This window comes from Paramormyrops kingsleyae, chromosome 20 (genome assembly GCF_048594095.1).
Source record: "Paramormyrops kingsleyae isolate MSU_618 chromosome 20, PKINGS_0.4, whole genome shotgun sequence".
Classification (NCBI taxonomy): Eukaryota; Metazoa; Chordata; class Actinopteri; order Osteoglossiformes; family Mormyridae; genus Paramormyrops; species Paramormyrops kingsleyae.
This window is the reverse complement of record NC_132816.1, coordinates 10,938,893-10,958,124: the sequence shown is the minus strand read 5'-3', so window position 1 is coordinate 10,958,124 and position 19,232 is coordinate 10,938,893. Positions and strand designations below refer to the sequence as shown.

Here is a 19,232-nt window from a genome sequence, read left to right as displayed (position 1 = left end):
GAGAAATATCTCAGAGCAGCACAGAGGATCCCGAGTTCAGAATCAAAGATGGCTACGCCATTTATCAATAGAAGGGAAAGTTGTAGTTTTATACTGTTTAAGCACTACTTCTCATTTGTGGCTCATTAAATCGGTCGTACACACTATACTGTCCAACTTATCTGTGGATGTGTTGCTACGGAGTTTTATACGTAAAGCACCGCGCATAATGTGTTATCAACTGATATTGCTAACAATGGCAATTAACCGGGCTAGAATTGGATTTCATGATTAGTCAGATTATTTGTCGGATTTACGGTAGTTTGGGCTAATTGTAAGTGAAAGAAGATAAAGACCATTTAAACTGAGGTACCTTAAATCTGACAAGTTGTCGGGCTAAGCAAAAAATCTTGCTTTTTGATATGGGTCCATGGTATTGCACTTCTGTGGCAGATGGATTGCATCCGACTCGTGTTCAGATGTTCAGTAAACATGTTAAGTGCATATATATTCCATTTTTTCTTGAATCTGTTTGCTCATACAAAATGAAATGCGATTAATATAGATTAAAAATGAATGATATTTAATCGTGATTAATCGAAATTAATCCACAGCAACCCTGTGAATAATCTGATTAAAAAATTTTATCGTTTGACAGCACTAATTATATTATATTATATTATATTATATTATATTATATTATATTATATTATATTATATTATATTATATTATATTATACAGCACAGGCAGTCCCTTTGTTAACAACGTCTAACAGACAACTCACATGTAATAACGAATGCACGCACAACTTTGTGACGCTTGTTAAAATGGCTTCAATCCTTCATTGGCTAGAGGTACAATAAGATTCATATGTAGTTACTCTTATTATTACAATATAATTATTATTATGTACTGTATTATTATTTTTCCAACTTTCCAACAAATTCAACTTAAATACAGACTTAGATCTCGTTTGTAACCGGGGGACTGCCTGTATGTCGCACAAGCATATTTCACAGGTAATGTTTGATTTCACCTTGATCTCTTTTTTACAGACTACCTATGTGTCTTACACTTGTTTTAGTTTTCAGTGTGTCTGTTTGGTTTGCCAAATGCTTCAAAGATGTTGACTGAATTGCTTAGGAACCAAATCAGACAAAAATCAGTCTTTACACACCACTGCACAGAAAATAGGCTGTGTGTCCTTTCAGGGTGAGTGTAGAACTGTTACGTGGAACTGTGGAAATTAAGAAACGTAGCATTTGCAACCTGGAAATCCTTCTGCATTATGCTCATATGACCGAATTCTGAAATCATTACCATTTATATGAACATTAATATTAAATAGGAGCAAAATCTAATCTAAATCGAAGTGAACAACACAGACTATAATTTATGCCTGACTGAACTGTGAACTCTAATGAAACTCCTTTATTTGTAATTGTAAGGTTTTTTTTTTAGATATATATCATCTAAGGAACTGTGATGGGTTGGTGCCCCATCCTGGGTTATTCACTGCCTTGCACCCCAAGTTTTTGGGACAGGCTCCGGTCCCCCACAACCCTGCATAGGAAAAGTGGGTATAGAAAAGGGATGGATGGATGGAGCTTAAGGTCCTCAATTTCAGTTTTATTGTTATTTCAGAACTACAACCCACTGTTATATAAGCAGGATGAGAAATGTATTAACAGATTTGCTATAACTATAAAATTTCATCCAATACACAAAATTGTCTATATTTAAATTATTAAATTCTCTAATGACGAAGTAGGAACAGACCTTGGTTACACACCCAGCAAAGCCATTTTCTGTAAAACTATCCATTTTTCTGATTAAGATGATATATATTGTATATCATTATTACTTTAGTGTTTCTTTGTTTAGTTAAACTCACCAGTCGTGCCTGAGGTATACAAATAATTAAGCCTAGCAATAAATTATCACTAAATGAATTTTTTAACCTCTAGGCATTAGCAATCCTTATGTATCATAGTCACAATGTTATTTGCTGCATGCTGCAGATATTCAAAAGAATAACAAATTCTGCAGTATATTTAAAATTATTTTAAAGGGGCAACATTCTTTGTCCTGAATATATCAAGGTTACCTCAGGCTCTGTACACCTTACTCATAACTATTTAATTTTTCCCCCCAATTTCAACTTTAATGGCATATGAATTATATTCGAAAGCGGACAAAATTCATTGCCTGGGTTCCGCCCCAAACCCTCAACGCCAGTAACTTTGCCACATTAGATTGGGCTTGAGCTCTTATTTAAGAGAGCTGACTAATTATTCATTTAAGGGAGCCCATTCAACTCCTGTAACTAATCTGAAAGGAGTAATGATTTATGGGCCTGTGAGACCCTCAGTAGGCAGCAGGCCCTCGAGGTACAAACCTCCAGAAAACCACACTGGCTTATACTTCTATTCTTAACTGCTACAACTGAACCGAATTAACTGAAGTAAAGACACATGCGAGACGAAACCAGCCAGAACCTTGAGCTGCTTGGTCTTCTCCCTCAGTGTCTGCTGGTAGATCTGAAGCTGCTCCGCAGCCTCTGGACCAGGCCGCCTGGCCAGAATGTGCTTCAGCTCCACATACAGCTTCTCCTTCTCCTGCAAAGGGAAGGAAACATCAGTGTACAAGTGACCTTCCGGAACGTTTCTTCTATTTTCATCTATTATTGAAAATACCATCTCTCACTGAAAAGAAAAGGAAGATTCAAAAACAGGACGTGAAAGCATGACTAATGAAGTGGGTGCACAAAAAATAATTGATGTGCAGACCACAGCCACATAGAGGACCTGCATTTTAACACCTACAACCATCATTTGCTGTGGAATGTCATTAATCGAGCAAGGGATCATCTCTGATCAGGTCTTGTTCATTGAAATGCAATAAGGTTTTAACATATTCTCGCTCATCCCTATATTTAAACTTGATTTAATAGAATATTAATCACAAAAGAAGACAGAATTTCATAGAATTGTAATCCACAAAATGTTCTGTTCCAGTGGCCACACATGTTTGTTCAGTATTTAGGTTACTAATTCTCATAAGCTCCATATACATAGCTAATAAATGCAGGAAAAAACAGCGAGATATATAATGATTTATGAGAGTAGTGTTAGAGCAATAGTGCTCAATTGGCAGGTTCAGCGAGAGGTAAACTGCTCCATCGGGGATAGGCAGAGTTTAAAACCTATACTGTGACTTAATCCATCATTCCCCAGCCAGTTTGAACCAGATTTGTGAAGATTCCTACATGTTAGAATAAAGCAAGTTATCATTTCAATGTTTAAGAAAAAAATGTATTCTCTCTTTTAGCTTTGTGTGCTAACAAGCAATGTGACACACCATCATTATAAAAATATCAAAACTTTCATCAGGTTAATATTAATATTTTTTTTAAAATCACTTGAGGAACGATTGTGCTGAGTGAGTGGAGAAATACTCAAAAACTTCAACAGATAATGAGACTAGAAAATGGCTTCCCAAGTGACTGCTCTTCCTTGCTGAGCATAACTACACTACCTGTTGTATTATTTTTGGTGAAACAAATGGGACAGCTCCAAAACTTCAACTGAACATAAGATATCTTTCAGCCATCCCTGAAGATACTTTGCACTTCTAGGACTGCAAATGTCTGAACAATGCAAGAACAAGCAGGTGTGCTCTTAAAACTAATACTGCTTTCCTAATTAACCAAAAATACTTCTGCTCCAAAAACATGAAGTACTCCAATTACGAAAACACTTTGGTGATTCTCAGACATTTACAATACATCTGTAGAATTGGTAATTAAACACCGAACAGCCACTGAAATAACAGCAACTTATACACCATAATAGTCATAATAAAAACATTCATGTGCTAATTGTTCATCCTGGTCATGGTCACAGAGGGGCTTCGAGCCTACCCCAGAGAGCATAGGGCACACCCCAGATGCGATTCACATACACAAACTATGTGCATACACCATGTGCAATTGGTTTAACTGCATGTCTTTGTATTGCAGTGGTATCTGGAGGAAACCAGTGCAACACAGGGAGAACATGCAAATTGCACACACATGCAGTGCAGGTGGGCCTCGAAACCCTCAACTGTAGATACAACAGTCCTACCCACAATTGCACCCATAAAATAATAATAACAATTATATTCACCCTAAAAGACCCATGCTGTCTCCATCAATTATAATGAACTACCACCATCTGAAAGCTTGTTTACACTATACAGTAGCTTGCTGCTCCTTGCCAGTTGTTAACAAAACTGAGGACCAAAAGATGTTCATTTAAACTTACAGTTATTTCCCTTGCCGCCAGCTCCACACAGCTTCAGCTTTGTTGGCTCAGTACAGTTCAAAACTCACTTTTGTCACATCTTGGAAGAATGCGCTGGAAGCCCATCTGGAGACTTATAATGGTTTTTCATCCGGACACCGATGACCAAGTGATGCATGATAGTCAGATTGGATTTACCTCTTGTAATTGATCCTAAACTTTTTTTTAGTCAATGAATTATTTTGCGACGTGTTCCACATATTGTAACTAAATCTATCAAAACCCATCCTAAGAAATACTTCACCTATAAAGAGCATTGTCTTCGTATTTTTATCTCTCTAAAAAAACGTTCAAACGTTAAGCCAGCTATGTACCGAGCATCTTTCATGTTACTGTTTTACTGGAGCATGCAGTTTAAGTGTTATATACAGTGGTTGAGTTGTAAAAATATTTCAAGGTGCCTAGCTTTGGGGGGGGGGGGGGAGCATGATAAAATTTGCCAGGGCAGGGAGATCGATCAGATCCCGATTAAATTGTGCTTTGGACCGGAGTTTGCAGTTGAGTACCCCTGATACAGCTGGTAGATTTACCTCTACATGACAATTACACGAGCAGGTGGTATATTATCAAATGGGATGGTTTTTGTCATTTTTTCCTCATTGGGGTGGTGGCATCCGCAAACATCACATGACATCTCGAGCCCTGTTATATAAAACTTAAAAATGAAACAAATACTAAACTACAGTTTTTTTTTTTATCAGTCAGGCTATAATTACATAAATACTGCAAGCTTTTATAAGAACATTCAAACTTTCTACTATAAAATAAAAGCCTTATAAATCTATAAGTCTTGCTATATAGACATAAAGTCAACTTTAAAATCAATTTTGCCATATAAATACTGCATGACATATATCCAAGTAAATCACATAAAATTCACATACTACCAGCAGACAAAAGCTATGATTAAGAATTTGTTTCTAATGAACCTGTTTTGATTAACTGTAATAGTTGTGGAATACTAGCAGGATACGCCTGAATTGCAATTACTGTACAATTTAAATGAAATATTTAAATGACGCTGGCTATAAATTCTCACCGTTTTACTGCTTTCTCTTTTAATTGCATTTTCGCTCAGCATTCCAATCTACATGGGGCGAAAAACATGTATCCCACATTACAGGATTATGATGTGCTGAGGTAGCTCAAATCAGAGATATTTAATCCGAGGTGGGAAGAAAAACATTGTTCATACTGCAGCAGTGACTCACCCATTGTGGGCTTAGGTAGACAATTACCCTCCTTAATAACAACCTCTGCTAAGACACTATCGGTGCAGAAAATGCCAATATCTTGAGGAAAACACTGCAATGAAAACCCAATGATTGCTCAAAATATGTCACCTGGAAATGTGACCACTGACTACAGCTTTTTCACTTCCAACTGCTGTGAATACAGTCATCTTCCTTAAAACCCTTGGACCCAATTAGCTGAGCCTCCACACAGATAATGATTCAAATTAGCGGATCGCGTTAGTACACACAATTGCACATTCACCTACACGGTCATTCTCAGAAATAACTTTGGAACTGAAGTTTTCACAAGACAGACCATGAAGCTAAATATCGGTACGTGAGTGTTTAAAATACCTGCGGCCCATATAAGTAATAGGCTCATATAACTATGACCTTCCCGAATTGGGTCTTTAGGCATAAAAGTGTAACTCACACTGCTTCTGTCCATCCACATTGTTGACACATTCTATAATACAACATAATCATTTAGGTCACCTCTATACCCAACACAGGGTCCATGAAAAAGAAAGTACTGTGTGTGTGTGTGTGTGTGTGTGTGTAAATATATATACAAAAATATATAATATATATACACACACACACATATACATAAAGAAATGCATATATATATATATATATATATATATATATATATATATATACAATTTCTACAATCATTTTCTACAATTCTTTCTACGTTTTCTACAATTTTCTTATATAATACATGTATGACACAAAAAGCCATATAAATCATAGATTTTTCATATGCAATTACATAATTTTACACCAACCAAAGATAGTCAAATTAGCCATAAAACACATAGAGACAAATCAATGGACACCCACCTCATATGTTAAAAAACAAGACAAGCATATAAACATGGTTGTGTATTCATCATAAAACTGCCTGTCAGAATTCCCATATTTCATTATTTCATTTCATTTTCAAACACATTCTTCTATATTACTTTATAGCAGCGGTCTCCAACTCCGGTCCTGGAGAGCTGCTATCCAGTAGGTTTTCTATCCTACCCGGCTTCTGATGAGCCACACCTGTTCTCAGGTAAATACCAGGAGCAGGTGTGGCTCATCAGAAGCCAAGTGGGACAGAAAACCTACTGGATAGTAGCTCTCCAGGACCGGAGTTGGAGACCCCTGCTTTATAGTATACCATTTGAGTATATACATGGGATTTTCCTCTTCATATTAATTATAATAACACAGGCTTTTTTTCTAAATCACGTCAATATATGGGCAAAATGTTAGTTCATTTGAATGCATTTTAAAAAGTGTGAATTATTTTTGTCACTGAGCAATAAAGACTATATTTTCTTTGCTATGATACCATGCAGCTGTCATATTTTATGTCAGGCTATGGATTATTTTGCCAACCGTAAGCCTTTCAATAGCATATATTCCATGAATTTAAATGCAAATGCAGTTAAAAAGACTGTCTAATTCTATATCTTTACAATGAACCTTGCAAAAAGGATAAATTCTGTTGTCCAGGTCCCCTACCCACTGGATTCCATTGAGGTCTGACCCCAAAGAGTTTACTGTTGATCCAGTTGGCAAGTGGACTTAGACCACCAATAGGTTGGGACAGATTAATCTCACACTGCAGTGTTTACCTGTAATAAAAGCTCTTTTTCAACCACTTCTTCACTCTTTGTTATCAGACGCTTCTGTAAGGAGTGAATCTTCTGGATCAGCTCATAGGTGTTCGGGTCACTGGCCTGAGAAAAGTCATTTTAAGGTGTTAATATTATCCTGGGAGAGAAATGCAAGCTTCTGACCCCCGGCTTCTCTAACTAAGCCTGTGACAAGCAAAGACTTTTCAGAGAGACACACACTTACTGAAACAATATGAAAGGCAAAGACGTGAGGAAAAAAAAAACTAAAGTCAGAGCCATTTTACATACATATAACCTGCAGTGCTTCTTATATTAAGTTATGGAAAGGCATCGCAGATAACGTGGGCAACGTCCAATCTCTACCTCCAACTTTCTCCAACGATGTATATTCATAGGGTTTTCTAGTTCCTCCTCCAAAGCCCTGCATCTCGTTCGCTCTTTGAGGAGTTCCCTCTGCATGTGGTACACTTCTCGTCTGTTGCAAAAATAAAGTAAATAAAATGTATCGATAAAGAGCTAAACTTTTGGCCCATTATAGCGACAGTAGGTGTTAAGTCAGTTTTTATCAAGCATGAAAATAGTATAAATATATTGCATAAGACAGCAGCACATTTATCATATATTTTAGTAATATTTTAAGTTATTAATAAGTTTTAAGTTATTAATATAGCCTATTAAAGCAAATGGTTCTTGACGTTGCCTTTGACCTGATATTTTGTGATTCGGTTTTAAAATTAACAACTTGAAAGCTCCATCTGCTGTCCTGTTAACACACGTGACTTGGCAACAGAGAGAAAAGCACATAGTAGAATGCCTTTCAGAACTAGCCTGAAGCATACAAACTCATTTATTTGAAAATGTCTCACAATGTACAACAAGTTAGAAATTCAACGGAGCTTAACAACTGAGTAGATGGGTCTAATGCATATATATTGATGCATTTATGTATGTATGTTTATGTATAATCTGCACTTATTTTAAAAGTGTGTCAGACATAATATATATGTCACTTTAGAATAGGCTACAATATCAGTTAAATTAAAAATCCAATTAGCTGAGGTCTTTGGTGATGTCTATGACTGTATTTGTATTTATTGATATTTAGAGAATGGACACATGATATGTTATTAACCAGTGAACCCCAAACTAATACCTAATATTACAGTGCTATGTATAAAAATATATATATATATTACAATAATTTTCTTAATAGTTTAAGCCATTGTATTCAGTCTTGCAGCTAGGGCAGCGGAAGACTACAGTAAAAATGTCAACTGTGCGACTAGAGGCATTCATGACAGCAAAAATAATATTCAAAGCGAAGGGGCTGCTATGCACATCCTCCATCAAAAAATAATAACTTTAATCACAGAAACCGAGGAATCGGTCAGAGGCCTGGCAGTACATTTACATGAGGCTGTTGAAGGCCACATGTTGGCATCAACAACGTACGAGCCAATACAGAGAGGCCTGGCTTATTGTGGATATTGTATCATTATTACCACTTATTTAGATACACAAACGAAACAAAAAAAGATAAAAGAGAGGCACTATCCTTTTTAAGAACACTGAAAAAAACTAACAGTAAGAGACTGAAATATAGTTCAAAAAGTTAATGTTAAAGAATACCACAAACCAGCAACAAGCACACGGAAGATCTATACTGTTCAATTGTGACACAAAGCAATTACTTAACATTACACAGTACTCTGTTGTGAATTCCACCAGCGAGCCCTACATAACCCTATCAGGGAAATCAGCTGAATTTCATTAATTAAGACACTTCTCAGGCTGAAGTTGACTGTTAGTCACCATAGCAACTAAGCTCCATAGCTACCCAAGCACTGTTTACCTACTTTACTAATTTTATGGATAATATGAGGGGAAATACAATTATTGACATTTTTAACTTATTTTTAATTATAGGTGTGTGTGTCTGTCTATAAATCAATTAAGTTTAGGACTGTCAGTCGATTAATAATACATTTAAATATCCAAAGTGGAAAAAATTCAGCCCAAAAGTAAGACAATTCTTTTTTTGTTGTTTCTCATTTTTTTCTGTTTGTCTGCTCCTTTTGTTCTGATTTGTTCTGCTGCATACATTCATGGAAATGTGACAGCGAGGAAAGTGCAGGAAAGCATTGATTAATACATGACGGCAGGACTGATATCTATGCCTTAAAGTTTAATCAACACCTTCGAGAGTGTAGGAATCAGTCTTTTTCGGTGTACATCCTTTTTCATTGATAGGGGGGTGCGTTGTATACACTCTCAAAGTCACCCCTTCTTGGAAAACCAAACTGATGTGTTTATATATGCTGAAAAGTCATGAACTGCATTACTCATGCAAACGTAATACATAAACAAATGCATAAATAATAAAATAAAATCAGGGGGGGAAATGACTTGTAGGCTTAATATGGCTGTTCCCAACACACTAAAATGATTTTCCCCAAAACTGCTACAAATGTATACCAGTCAAATAATGGCTGCAATACAAAGCTACATGTGGGAGGAAGTATGAGATACCACATGGTGTGATGATAAAGTCATGCACATCAGAAGGAAGTTAAATAATATGGTAATTAGGAAATGAATTCTGACCATGGTAATACATAAACAGAATGACTAGCAAGAATCCATCTGGATGTAGGAATCCTTTCAGCCATGCTATTCAGGGACAACGTAACTGTGTTGGTACCTAATGAGCCAGTAACTCTGAATAGCATATGGCAAATTATGGAAGGTTCACGTATCCAAATAGCAGAGTATCTGAAAATAAATTCAAAATATATTACTGCATTTAAACAGAAATTACTTCATTCAGAAGATAACAAGCAGGAAAAAGTAGGTGCAATTGGGAATGTATGGTTTGGAAAGAATTTCCAATGAATGCGACCCAGTTCATTGGTAATATTGTTTATATGAGTCATATCACATGTAACTTATATGTTACACATGATCAGTGGCACAATTTGCAAAGACAATCTGCCTTTCATGGATGACTTTAAAGTACTCTGACACGGAAAGGTCTGTTCATTAAATCTGACAACCCAGAATCATCCTGCTTTTTCCATATTCATATCATTCATACCTTTTACAAAAATCCTCTTATATTGTACACCCTGGATAATATTATTGCACTTAATTTGATAGAATTGAGACTCTATCACAGAATAAATGTCGCACAAAAAATAAGTAATTGTGATATTTAACAGCCATTGTTGAAAGCAAAGAACTGAGTTACAATGGACTTACTTGACAATGTGTATTGTGTTTAAAAATCGTTTTCCAATATGCTTAATTTAATGTGTATTTGAACAGACAACAATAGGCAGACAATAATAATGTATCAAAATGCATATTAGAACTATTATTGCAATAAAGTAACATATCTATTGTTAGTTCTGTGCCTTTGTCCATATAACTGACATGCTGTATGTATATTGGGATTCTGTAAAAATGGCTACAATGTACAGTTTGGATGGAGTGAGAGGTTTCTTCAGAGTGTAGTTAGAGCTGAGAGAACAAAATTAAACAACAAAATTTGTATCATGCAGGAGCTCATCTGACAATGCAAGCAATTTATTAGCATGTCATGACTGCACATTTCACAGGGCAGATTAGTTCGCATTTTAAGCTAGCAGTAACACAAATCACATTCTCGCTAGTATTTATGTTGTGTTTGTTCATTTGTTCATGTGCTTCTGCTGGGAGTGCAGTGGGCGGTAATGTTTTCTCTTGCCTCATGTGTGTACTAGTTTCCTCCCACAGTCCAATGACGTGGTTTAGGTGTACTCTAAATTGCCCATAGTGTGTTTTTCCTGCCACGGACTGCCATCACATTCATGCCCTGTGCTTCCAGGAAAAGGCTCCCAGTTTCCTATCCTGGATAAGCAGTTATGGCCATTGAATGAACCGTAGATGTTGTTTGGCTTTTATCTATGAAAAAATCTAACTGGCTTACTTATGGTAACATTATTCTGAGATTAAGAAATCCTCTTGTGGACCCAACAATGCTCATATCTCCAAAATCATCTTTTTCTCCAAAACTGCAAAGGTTAGAACCCGCAATGCAGCGGCTTCCTAATAACGCTTCCTGGGGGCCACCAAAAAGCCTTCATCGTTCCTCAGTTAATGTTTTCTTCTGTCACTTTTTGGGGATTGAAGAAAGATTTACAGCAGGTTATGATCTCACATTAGTTTTAATCCCCATGCTAGTTTTCCGTGTATGTTAATGAGCGAGGCTGATGACTCCATTGTTTACTACAATGCCAACCACAACAGATTGCTGTCTAGCTATCTAGAAAATCCCTACAGCTGTGGCACTGGTGAATGACCAAGACAAATACATAAAAAAGAGTCACTTGGGAGTAACTGAAACCTGAAGTTGACAGTAAAAGATGATTTTTATGAACTGCCACCCTATCCATAACCTACCCTGGCTTGGTGCCCTTTAACCTTGCTTGCTGCCTGGGATAGGGTCCAGGCTGGCCCTGTGACCTTTTACTTGATAAGCAGTTGGATGATGGATGAAGAGATAAGATTTCATCTTACTGATTAGAAATAAATGCTATAACATTGATCAAAATAGTCAAAATTGACCTTTTTTGGAAACAATTAGTCATTTACAGACTGTCCAAAATTGTCTTTTTAAAAATTAAAATGCCTATATATCCTAATCATACAGTGCATTCAGAAAGTATTTAGACCCCTTCACTTATTACAAATTTTATGTTGCATCCTTATTATAAAATCCTTTAAATTCACCCCTCCCCCATTTCTCAGTACTTCATAATGACAAAGCAAAAACGGGATTCTAGAATTTTTTTTGCATAACATATTTGGAAATATTTTCTGAGTGCACTGTTTGTAGGGAGCCTAGCATCTGCTAAGCCACTCCACTGTATAGTTACACCGGGCTATTTACCAACCTCACAATTAACAAAACTGCAATTTAAAAATACAAGCAGCTCACAGCATAATGATTACGAAACAGGAATTACTTCCAAAAGGTCAAGTTCCAAATATGCCTCAAGGCTCTAACCTTGACTGAATTTCTCAGCACAACATAAAAAATCGGGTGTATGAATGGAGATTGTTGCAGGGTTATACTTTAATGAACTATTCAATTAGTTGATGTGAGAGTAAAACAAAATCTGAATTACAAATCACTATTACATTAACCTTTACTAAGTGGGCATTTGCATTGTCATTTGGGCATAGCCACTCACTGACCACTTTATTAGGTAGTACTAGGAAGTACCACATAGGACACACATTTGTATCAATGGTAGAGGAGTCATATTTTCAGAGAAGCCTTTCTGCTCATCACTTTTGTACAGAGGTTTTATTTCTGTACTTGTCTTGTTAGTGTTAATGAGATCTGCCCATTTTCCTCTGACCCTTCTTATTAAGAAGGTGTTTTTGGCTACAGAACTGCCATTGACTGGATGTTTTTTTATGTTCATCGCACCATCTCTATAAACTCTAGACACTATAATGTGAGAAAATCCCATGAGGGTGGCTGTTTCTGAGACATAGGGCACCAGCACATTCAAAGTCTTTCAGGTCTACCGTCTTATCCATTCGAATGCTTAGCTGAACAGTAAGGGAACCTCTCGACTCTGTCTGTCAGGTGTATGCATTTATTTGCAGCCCTATGATTCACTGTATGGAGAAGCATGTGTTTACATCAACAACTTTACTGAAGAAACTGGCCACTGAATGTACAAAGGGTATGACAGATACATCGTCAATAGATTAAAGCTTGTTTGTGCAGTAAATCCAAGAAAAGTCATTACCTGAGATCATCGACATTGGCCACAGTTTTGACTAAGATGCCTTTCTCTCGTCTCAGTTTCTTAATCTCCATCTTTAATAGTCTGATGTCTTCAATCCTTTGATTGTACTGGTTCTCCCCCTTGTTCAGCAAGGACTGTTGAATCTTAATCTTCTCATACAAAAGTGCCAGTTCGTCATTGCGCCGCACCAACTGTGTTCCCAGAATATCTCGCTCGCCGATTACCTAAATAACAGCACAATCAACAAAATGCCTCAGTAATACATTCAATGGCACATGCATGTTTGGCTTTTTTCAAGGGGAAAAATGTATTAGTGTATCTCCTGAGAAACGCAATACACTTACATTTTGTGGTCACCCCGTCTCTATCTATGGTATTATTATAGTGATACGTTCATTACAGAACAGAATATCTTTGTGATATAACAGAACACATGGGTTAATGTAGGATTGCTTCAATTGAGTAGGCAAACTGATACACATGACAGGTGAAGGTTAAGAGGGTGAAGATACCAGGACAGACAATCAAATCCAGAAAACTTAGAATGAAAAAAAAATTACTTTATTTTGTATTTTGGTGCAACTAAAAACTCCACATGGGACTACTGCTCTCCCTGTTTTTAAAGTATTCTAATAAGTAAATACTTAAATTGCAGACAAGGGAAATTCATCAAGATGTTTATAGTCAATTTGAATGCTTCCATAATATAGTTAATAATTTCAGTTACTTTACTGTAATCTGCATGTGTGCAATGATTTTTTTAAATTAGCTATGTACAGACAGATGTAAATATACTGTGGTGAAAAAGTTGCTTTTCTGTAGTTTTAGTGATTTACATATTGAGACATATCTAACCTTCATCAAGTCCTCAAAGTCCTAATGCTAGACAAATGCAAGCTTGTATATGTGTCATAACACACATACAGTTTTTCATCTTTCATTATTTATTCATCAAAAAATCAGCCACTTCATTTTTTTCTTTTTGAAAACCGTTTGCTTTGGATTCATTTTTATCAAAATATAATCATTATGTGAAAAATGTTCCTGTTGGAATGTAACATTTAACATCAATAACAATGATTCAAATAGCTATATTAATAACAATTCTTTCAATAAAGGAGTTTTCTGTATGATTATGATGAATAATATAGTCATATATTCTGTTTAAGCAGTGTCACATTTCTTCATCAATCACATGTAACGTTTTACAACTTTAAATTGAAATAACTTTATTTCAATACAATTGCAACGAAAATAACATTATAGGATTACTAAGTTGCTACCATTATTATGAAAATAATATCAAAATGCTATAAATTTGTATTATAAGTTTGACAACCAGAACATTCTTAACTGTCAACGTGGTATGAGTGTGAACTTGATTAAATTGGACTCAGTTGTATTTGGCAAAACAAATGCTGATAACAATATTGAACAATGCTGCTATTATTATTCTTGGCCATGCTTTCTATGACTGTATACCATTAAAATGTTAATGAATTCCTGGAAAGGTACCTATTTGTTTCCGTATAAGGAATGAAAAGGATAGCTGGGGGTGAGGGCAGGATGATGTTCCAAGCAGCAGGGGGATTAAAGGGCAGCATTTCTCTAAGCTTTTAATGAGACAACAGATCCAATCCGACGAACCCAACCTAACAGTCACTTCACAACATGTGAAATATCTGAATGGTATTCTACAGGTAAACATTATGCAACTGCACACAGTTCACCATATAATGAAAGTGAACATCTCACAACTGCCTAAAGTTTCTTATGGATTACAAAAAATGATGGAGCCTCTTCAAATCAAATTAAGAAGGGAATACTAAAAAACATTAACGCTATATTAATAAATACGTAATTATAGCTACATATGCATAAACATATATCTGCATAAAAGTAATTTCTTGTATGTATATTTTGTATATGTATCAATATTATGAAGATTTTCTGAATGAAATATAAGTTTGTTTCCAGGTAGCTTTCAGTACCAGCAACAGAAAACCATAAGAAAAACACAGGAACTCAAATGAGTGGTAAGATTCACTGCTGAAATCTGCATTTTTCTTGCCTTGCAAAATACTGTTGTGTCCATCTTATACGTACCTGTTGAGAATTCGGAATGTTCTCTTAAAAATTTATAACTAAGCGTGCGACTAAATCCTAAAAACCTGGTTACTTTCAAGAGGTTAGGAGCTGCCACCTCAACCAAGAGACATGTTTGAGTTTAATGAGCTAAGGGCTGGACCAGACTTTGCCCTTTTATCATGTTGCGCACAGTGAGTTAGCTCAATGAAGTAGAAACCCATTCTTCTACCTGATCCAATTCCTTCTTCTGTCGGACCCTTTTAGCGTCAGCATCAGCTATGATCTTCAGCAGCTTTCTCTCCTCTGCCTCCTGGTTGTCAATGAACTGCTTTGTCTCCTGGGCTAGCTGTTTCATCTTAGTGAGTTCTGCCTGTAGTAAAAAAAAACAGTTTAGCCTAATGTGTATGACACAACATACAGCCCTCACAGACATTTGATATTTTGCATCAAAAGATATTGACATAAATATCACTGAATGCAGCTGTAGGGGAAAAAATTCTATGATTTGTCACCTTTTTTAAACATCTTTCATCCTAAAGGACTGGTGGAAAAATGTCACGCAGAAAAGATTCAAAAGGCTAAATATCTTCATCTATATCCAGGTCAGGTACACGGAGTTGGCCTCACTCCCAGAATGCCCTGAAATGTTCAAGCACTGCGATTATGTGATTGTATGTTGTCATTTTTGCAAAATGAACTGTTGAATGCAATAGTTACTTGTAAACTACCCTCCTTTCTTCAATAAATGACATTGTTCTGATAATACATGGAAAAGCAAATATGCAGTTTAGTAATGTAACCGTTGTCTGTCCAAAGTAAGCTTAGCTCTGAAATGTACTCTTTATATCAATTCAACATAAATTTATCCCTACTCTAGGATATGTTTGGCTACAATGACATCATACTTGAGTCTGATGAACAGCCAGCATGCAAGAAATGCTAGAGATAAATGAAAGAACACAGATCTGTATCATATTTTACCTTAAACATTGACTCAGCACTTGCTGTAAATGCTAGTGACCTAGAAAGACTCTGCTGTAACCTTTGAATCTAAACTGTAAGGAAATATGGTTACAATGTCACTCTTATTTCGAGCCAGTTATTTATTTATATTTTATGAGCCCAATAAACATTTTGAGACAGTAGATGAAGCATGTAATTGGATATCCTGAGAATCAATACAGACGTGTTACTGTGCAATAATCAGCTGAGCCACTTTTGTGAGAGTTCAAAGGAACCAGTCAGATTCAACTCTTATTATCCTCAGCCATGTTTTTTATGACCATATACCATTCATTAAGATGTTAATGAATTCCTGGAAAGGTACTTATTTGTTTCTTTATAAAGCATGAAAAGGATAGCTGGGGGTGAGGGCAGAAAGATGCTCTGAACAGCAAGGGGATTAGAGTGCAATGTTTCTATAAGCCTTTAAAGAGGCAACAAATCCGACTGAACTAATCCAACTGAACAAATCCAACCAAACAAATCCAACCAAACAAATCCAACCTCTAATCACTATACAAAGTGAAAACTGTATTGCATTGTGTTGCATTCTACAGGTTTCTCATTTTGGGAAACTGCACTCATTATGCCACACAATGACATGGAACTGCTCCTAACTGATGGAATTATAGCATGAACTGAGTTCTGGGGAGAACTCAAGTGTCTAAGATGGATAGCTGTGCAAGAACATCATTTTTCTAGAACTGCTTAAATAAGAGGAATGAATGAAACATATTTATTGTAACAAATATACTCAGTGGCTCGCTTATTAGATACATCTGCTTGCTTAGGCAAATAGCCAAGAGGTCAAGTGGTAATGCTTACTGTTCCACTAAGCATTAGAATGGCTAAGATGCCTGGTGAATCCAGAATCTTAGCAATAGTCATCCCCCTAGGATTTTCATGCACTAGCACATCTATACTTAAGCTAAAATGAAGACCACAAGGTCTAAACTATGATTTCTAAATGGCTTATCTGAAGACATTTGAGTTTGAAGTGGTTCTGGAGGCGAAAGTGGGTCTGGCCTGGTACTAGCTAAATGTACCTAATAAATACATTTACATAATATAAATAATAATTAAAAAAATTAAGGTTTGCAAAAATCAGCAATTGCAATTTATTAGTAATTTATGGATTAAAAAGACTAACTGAAATTACAATGAAAAGTCAAAGTCAAAATGTGTAAAAAACACCTTAACAAAAGAGTATAGTGTTAACTGGAATAAGATGCAAACCACAAGGTTGATTTGATGTATACATCTAGAAGCTGGATTCGTGTTTGAGACTGTTGTCTGACAATGACTGTTTTTCCTAAACATAAATGCTTGATGTGATTAACACATATATTCTAAACAATTTGTTCTGATTAAATTAAATTACAGCAAAGGGGTGCAATTATAAGAGTATAAAAGGAAATTATAGACCTATGCTTTTACTGTTATTTTGATTTACAGGAAATGCCTACACACACATATGGGGGGGTGGGATCTCAGCCCCCCCCAACCCTGAAGCTGTGAAGCAACAGTGCTCCCCACTGAGTCACCATATTACCAACAAGAGACCATGTAAAAATAAAAACAAATTTGTAAATAAATATTTCTACTAACACTACTTTATCTTTCTTGAAATGGGTGACAGTCAATATCCTATGGACTTGTATGGCAATGACATGGAATAATCAAGAACAGCCTGATATGAAATGTTTGAAGCTGCCATCTGAAAGTTTTTGTAAGATACTAAAGCAATTGGACAGAATATAGACTAAAATTAGACCAAAAAGAATCATAAAAGATGATAAGACAGCTTTTTGTCAGATGAGTCAATAAATCTATACTTGTCACCATTAACTGACGGCATTATTGACGTGCTGTCATAAATGTAATATACTGACACCCTGTAAATACTACGGAAGTATACAGACCCTAGCTGGCATACTAATTTTAAAAGAAGTCAAATTTAAAGTCCTGTCTAGCATAACAAACTTCACAAAGCAGAAGATTTAGTACGCTTAAATCAGTGACTGTGAAAACTGACATATTTTTTACATAAATTTAGAGTAATCTCAGATATTATATAATGATATATATAATAAAGATATCTCACAGGACAAAACTTTTGATTTAGCACTAAAAGTACACTGGAAATTTTGTTGACAAGGAAAAAGTGGGACACGACAGGATCAGGAGCAAAGGAAGGGTAGAATTTGTCTAAGCTCAGCTGAGCTTAACGTGAGCAAGAAAAAAAAATGAAACATTCGAATACCAAATGAAAACAATGAAAATCTAAATCTAGAAATATTGCATGTGCAAAATATATACCCTCAATGCAAACAAAATATCCTCTTATAACCACAAACTGTAGTTTGCGTATGCATTGAATCAGAGATGACTGGTCTCAGAACAGAATTTACAATATATAGAGTTAAACATATATCAATTACATTTACTATGTCACATGTGCCGTTCACCAGGTACTGACCCTGCATACAACATATGGGCTTTACTCAGTGAAATGTGTTTGTTTGTCTGTTGATTTTTCTTGCTACCATAAATAACATACTCTTAATTACATGCTACTTTACATAAGACTTTATTTTGTGCAACGTAAATAATGCATGTTTCATGGATTGAGAAAGATGGTTTGGGGCTCCATCCTGAGTTATTCCTTGCCTTGTGCCTGTAGCTTTTGGGCCCCCCAACTGTGCATAGGACAAGTGGGTATAGAAAGGAGGTGATGGATGAATGGATGGATGGATGGATCTTCAGGTACTTAATTTATGTTTTATTGCTATTTGAGAAATATAAACGTCAGTTATATAAGCAGAATGGGAAATGGATGGATGGACGGATGGATTCACATTTGAATCATGTGATCAGGCTGTATCAAAGGTAATTCTTCAAAAAAGACATTAATAAAGTGCCTTGAATTACTTCCATCATCCAGTATACAGAGCTGTTCCCTAGGCATCCCTCCTCGCTTGGTTTAAAACATCCTACTCATTTAATTACAATGCCCTTAAATACCAAAATGTGTCACAATGTGTCAGTTCTAAGCACTCTGTCTGGCAAATTTCCTCATTAACCTAATTTACAGGAAGTTTTTACTCCAGTTGTGTCGTTAATTTTTTTCTTCAGAACTATAA

General features: G+C 35.8%; 1 protein-coding gene across 1 annotated transcript in view; it reads right to left on the bottom strand.

Moving 5' to 3' along the window:
* cfap58 (cilia and flagella associated protein 58) overlaps positions 1 to 19,232 on the bottom strand; it is a 39,454-nt gene that overhangs the window by 9,328 nt on the left and 10,894 nt on the right. The window contains exons 12-16 of the mRNA XM_023797883.2: positions 15,317 to 15,457; positions 13,000 to 13,223; positions 7,559 to 7,670; positions 7,193 to 7,297; positions 2,479 to 2,598 (exon numbers count right to left, since the gene is read on the bottom strand). Of these exons, the coding sequence (XP_023653651.1) occupies positions 2,479 to 2,598; positions 7,193 to 7,297; positions 7,559 to 7,670; positions 13,000 to 13,223; positions 15,317 to 15,457 (702 nt within the window). The remainder of the gene's footprint in view (positions 1 to 2,478; positions 2,599 to 7,192; positions 7,298 to 7,558; positions 7,671 to 12,999; positions 13,224 to 15,316; positions 15,458 to 19,232) is intronic.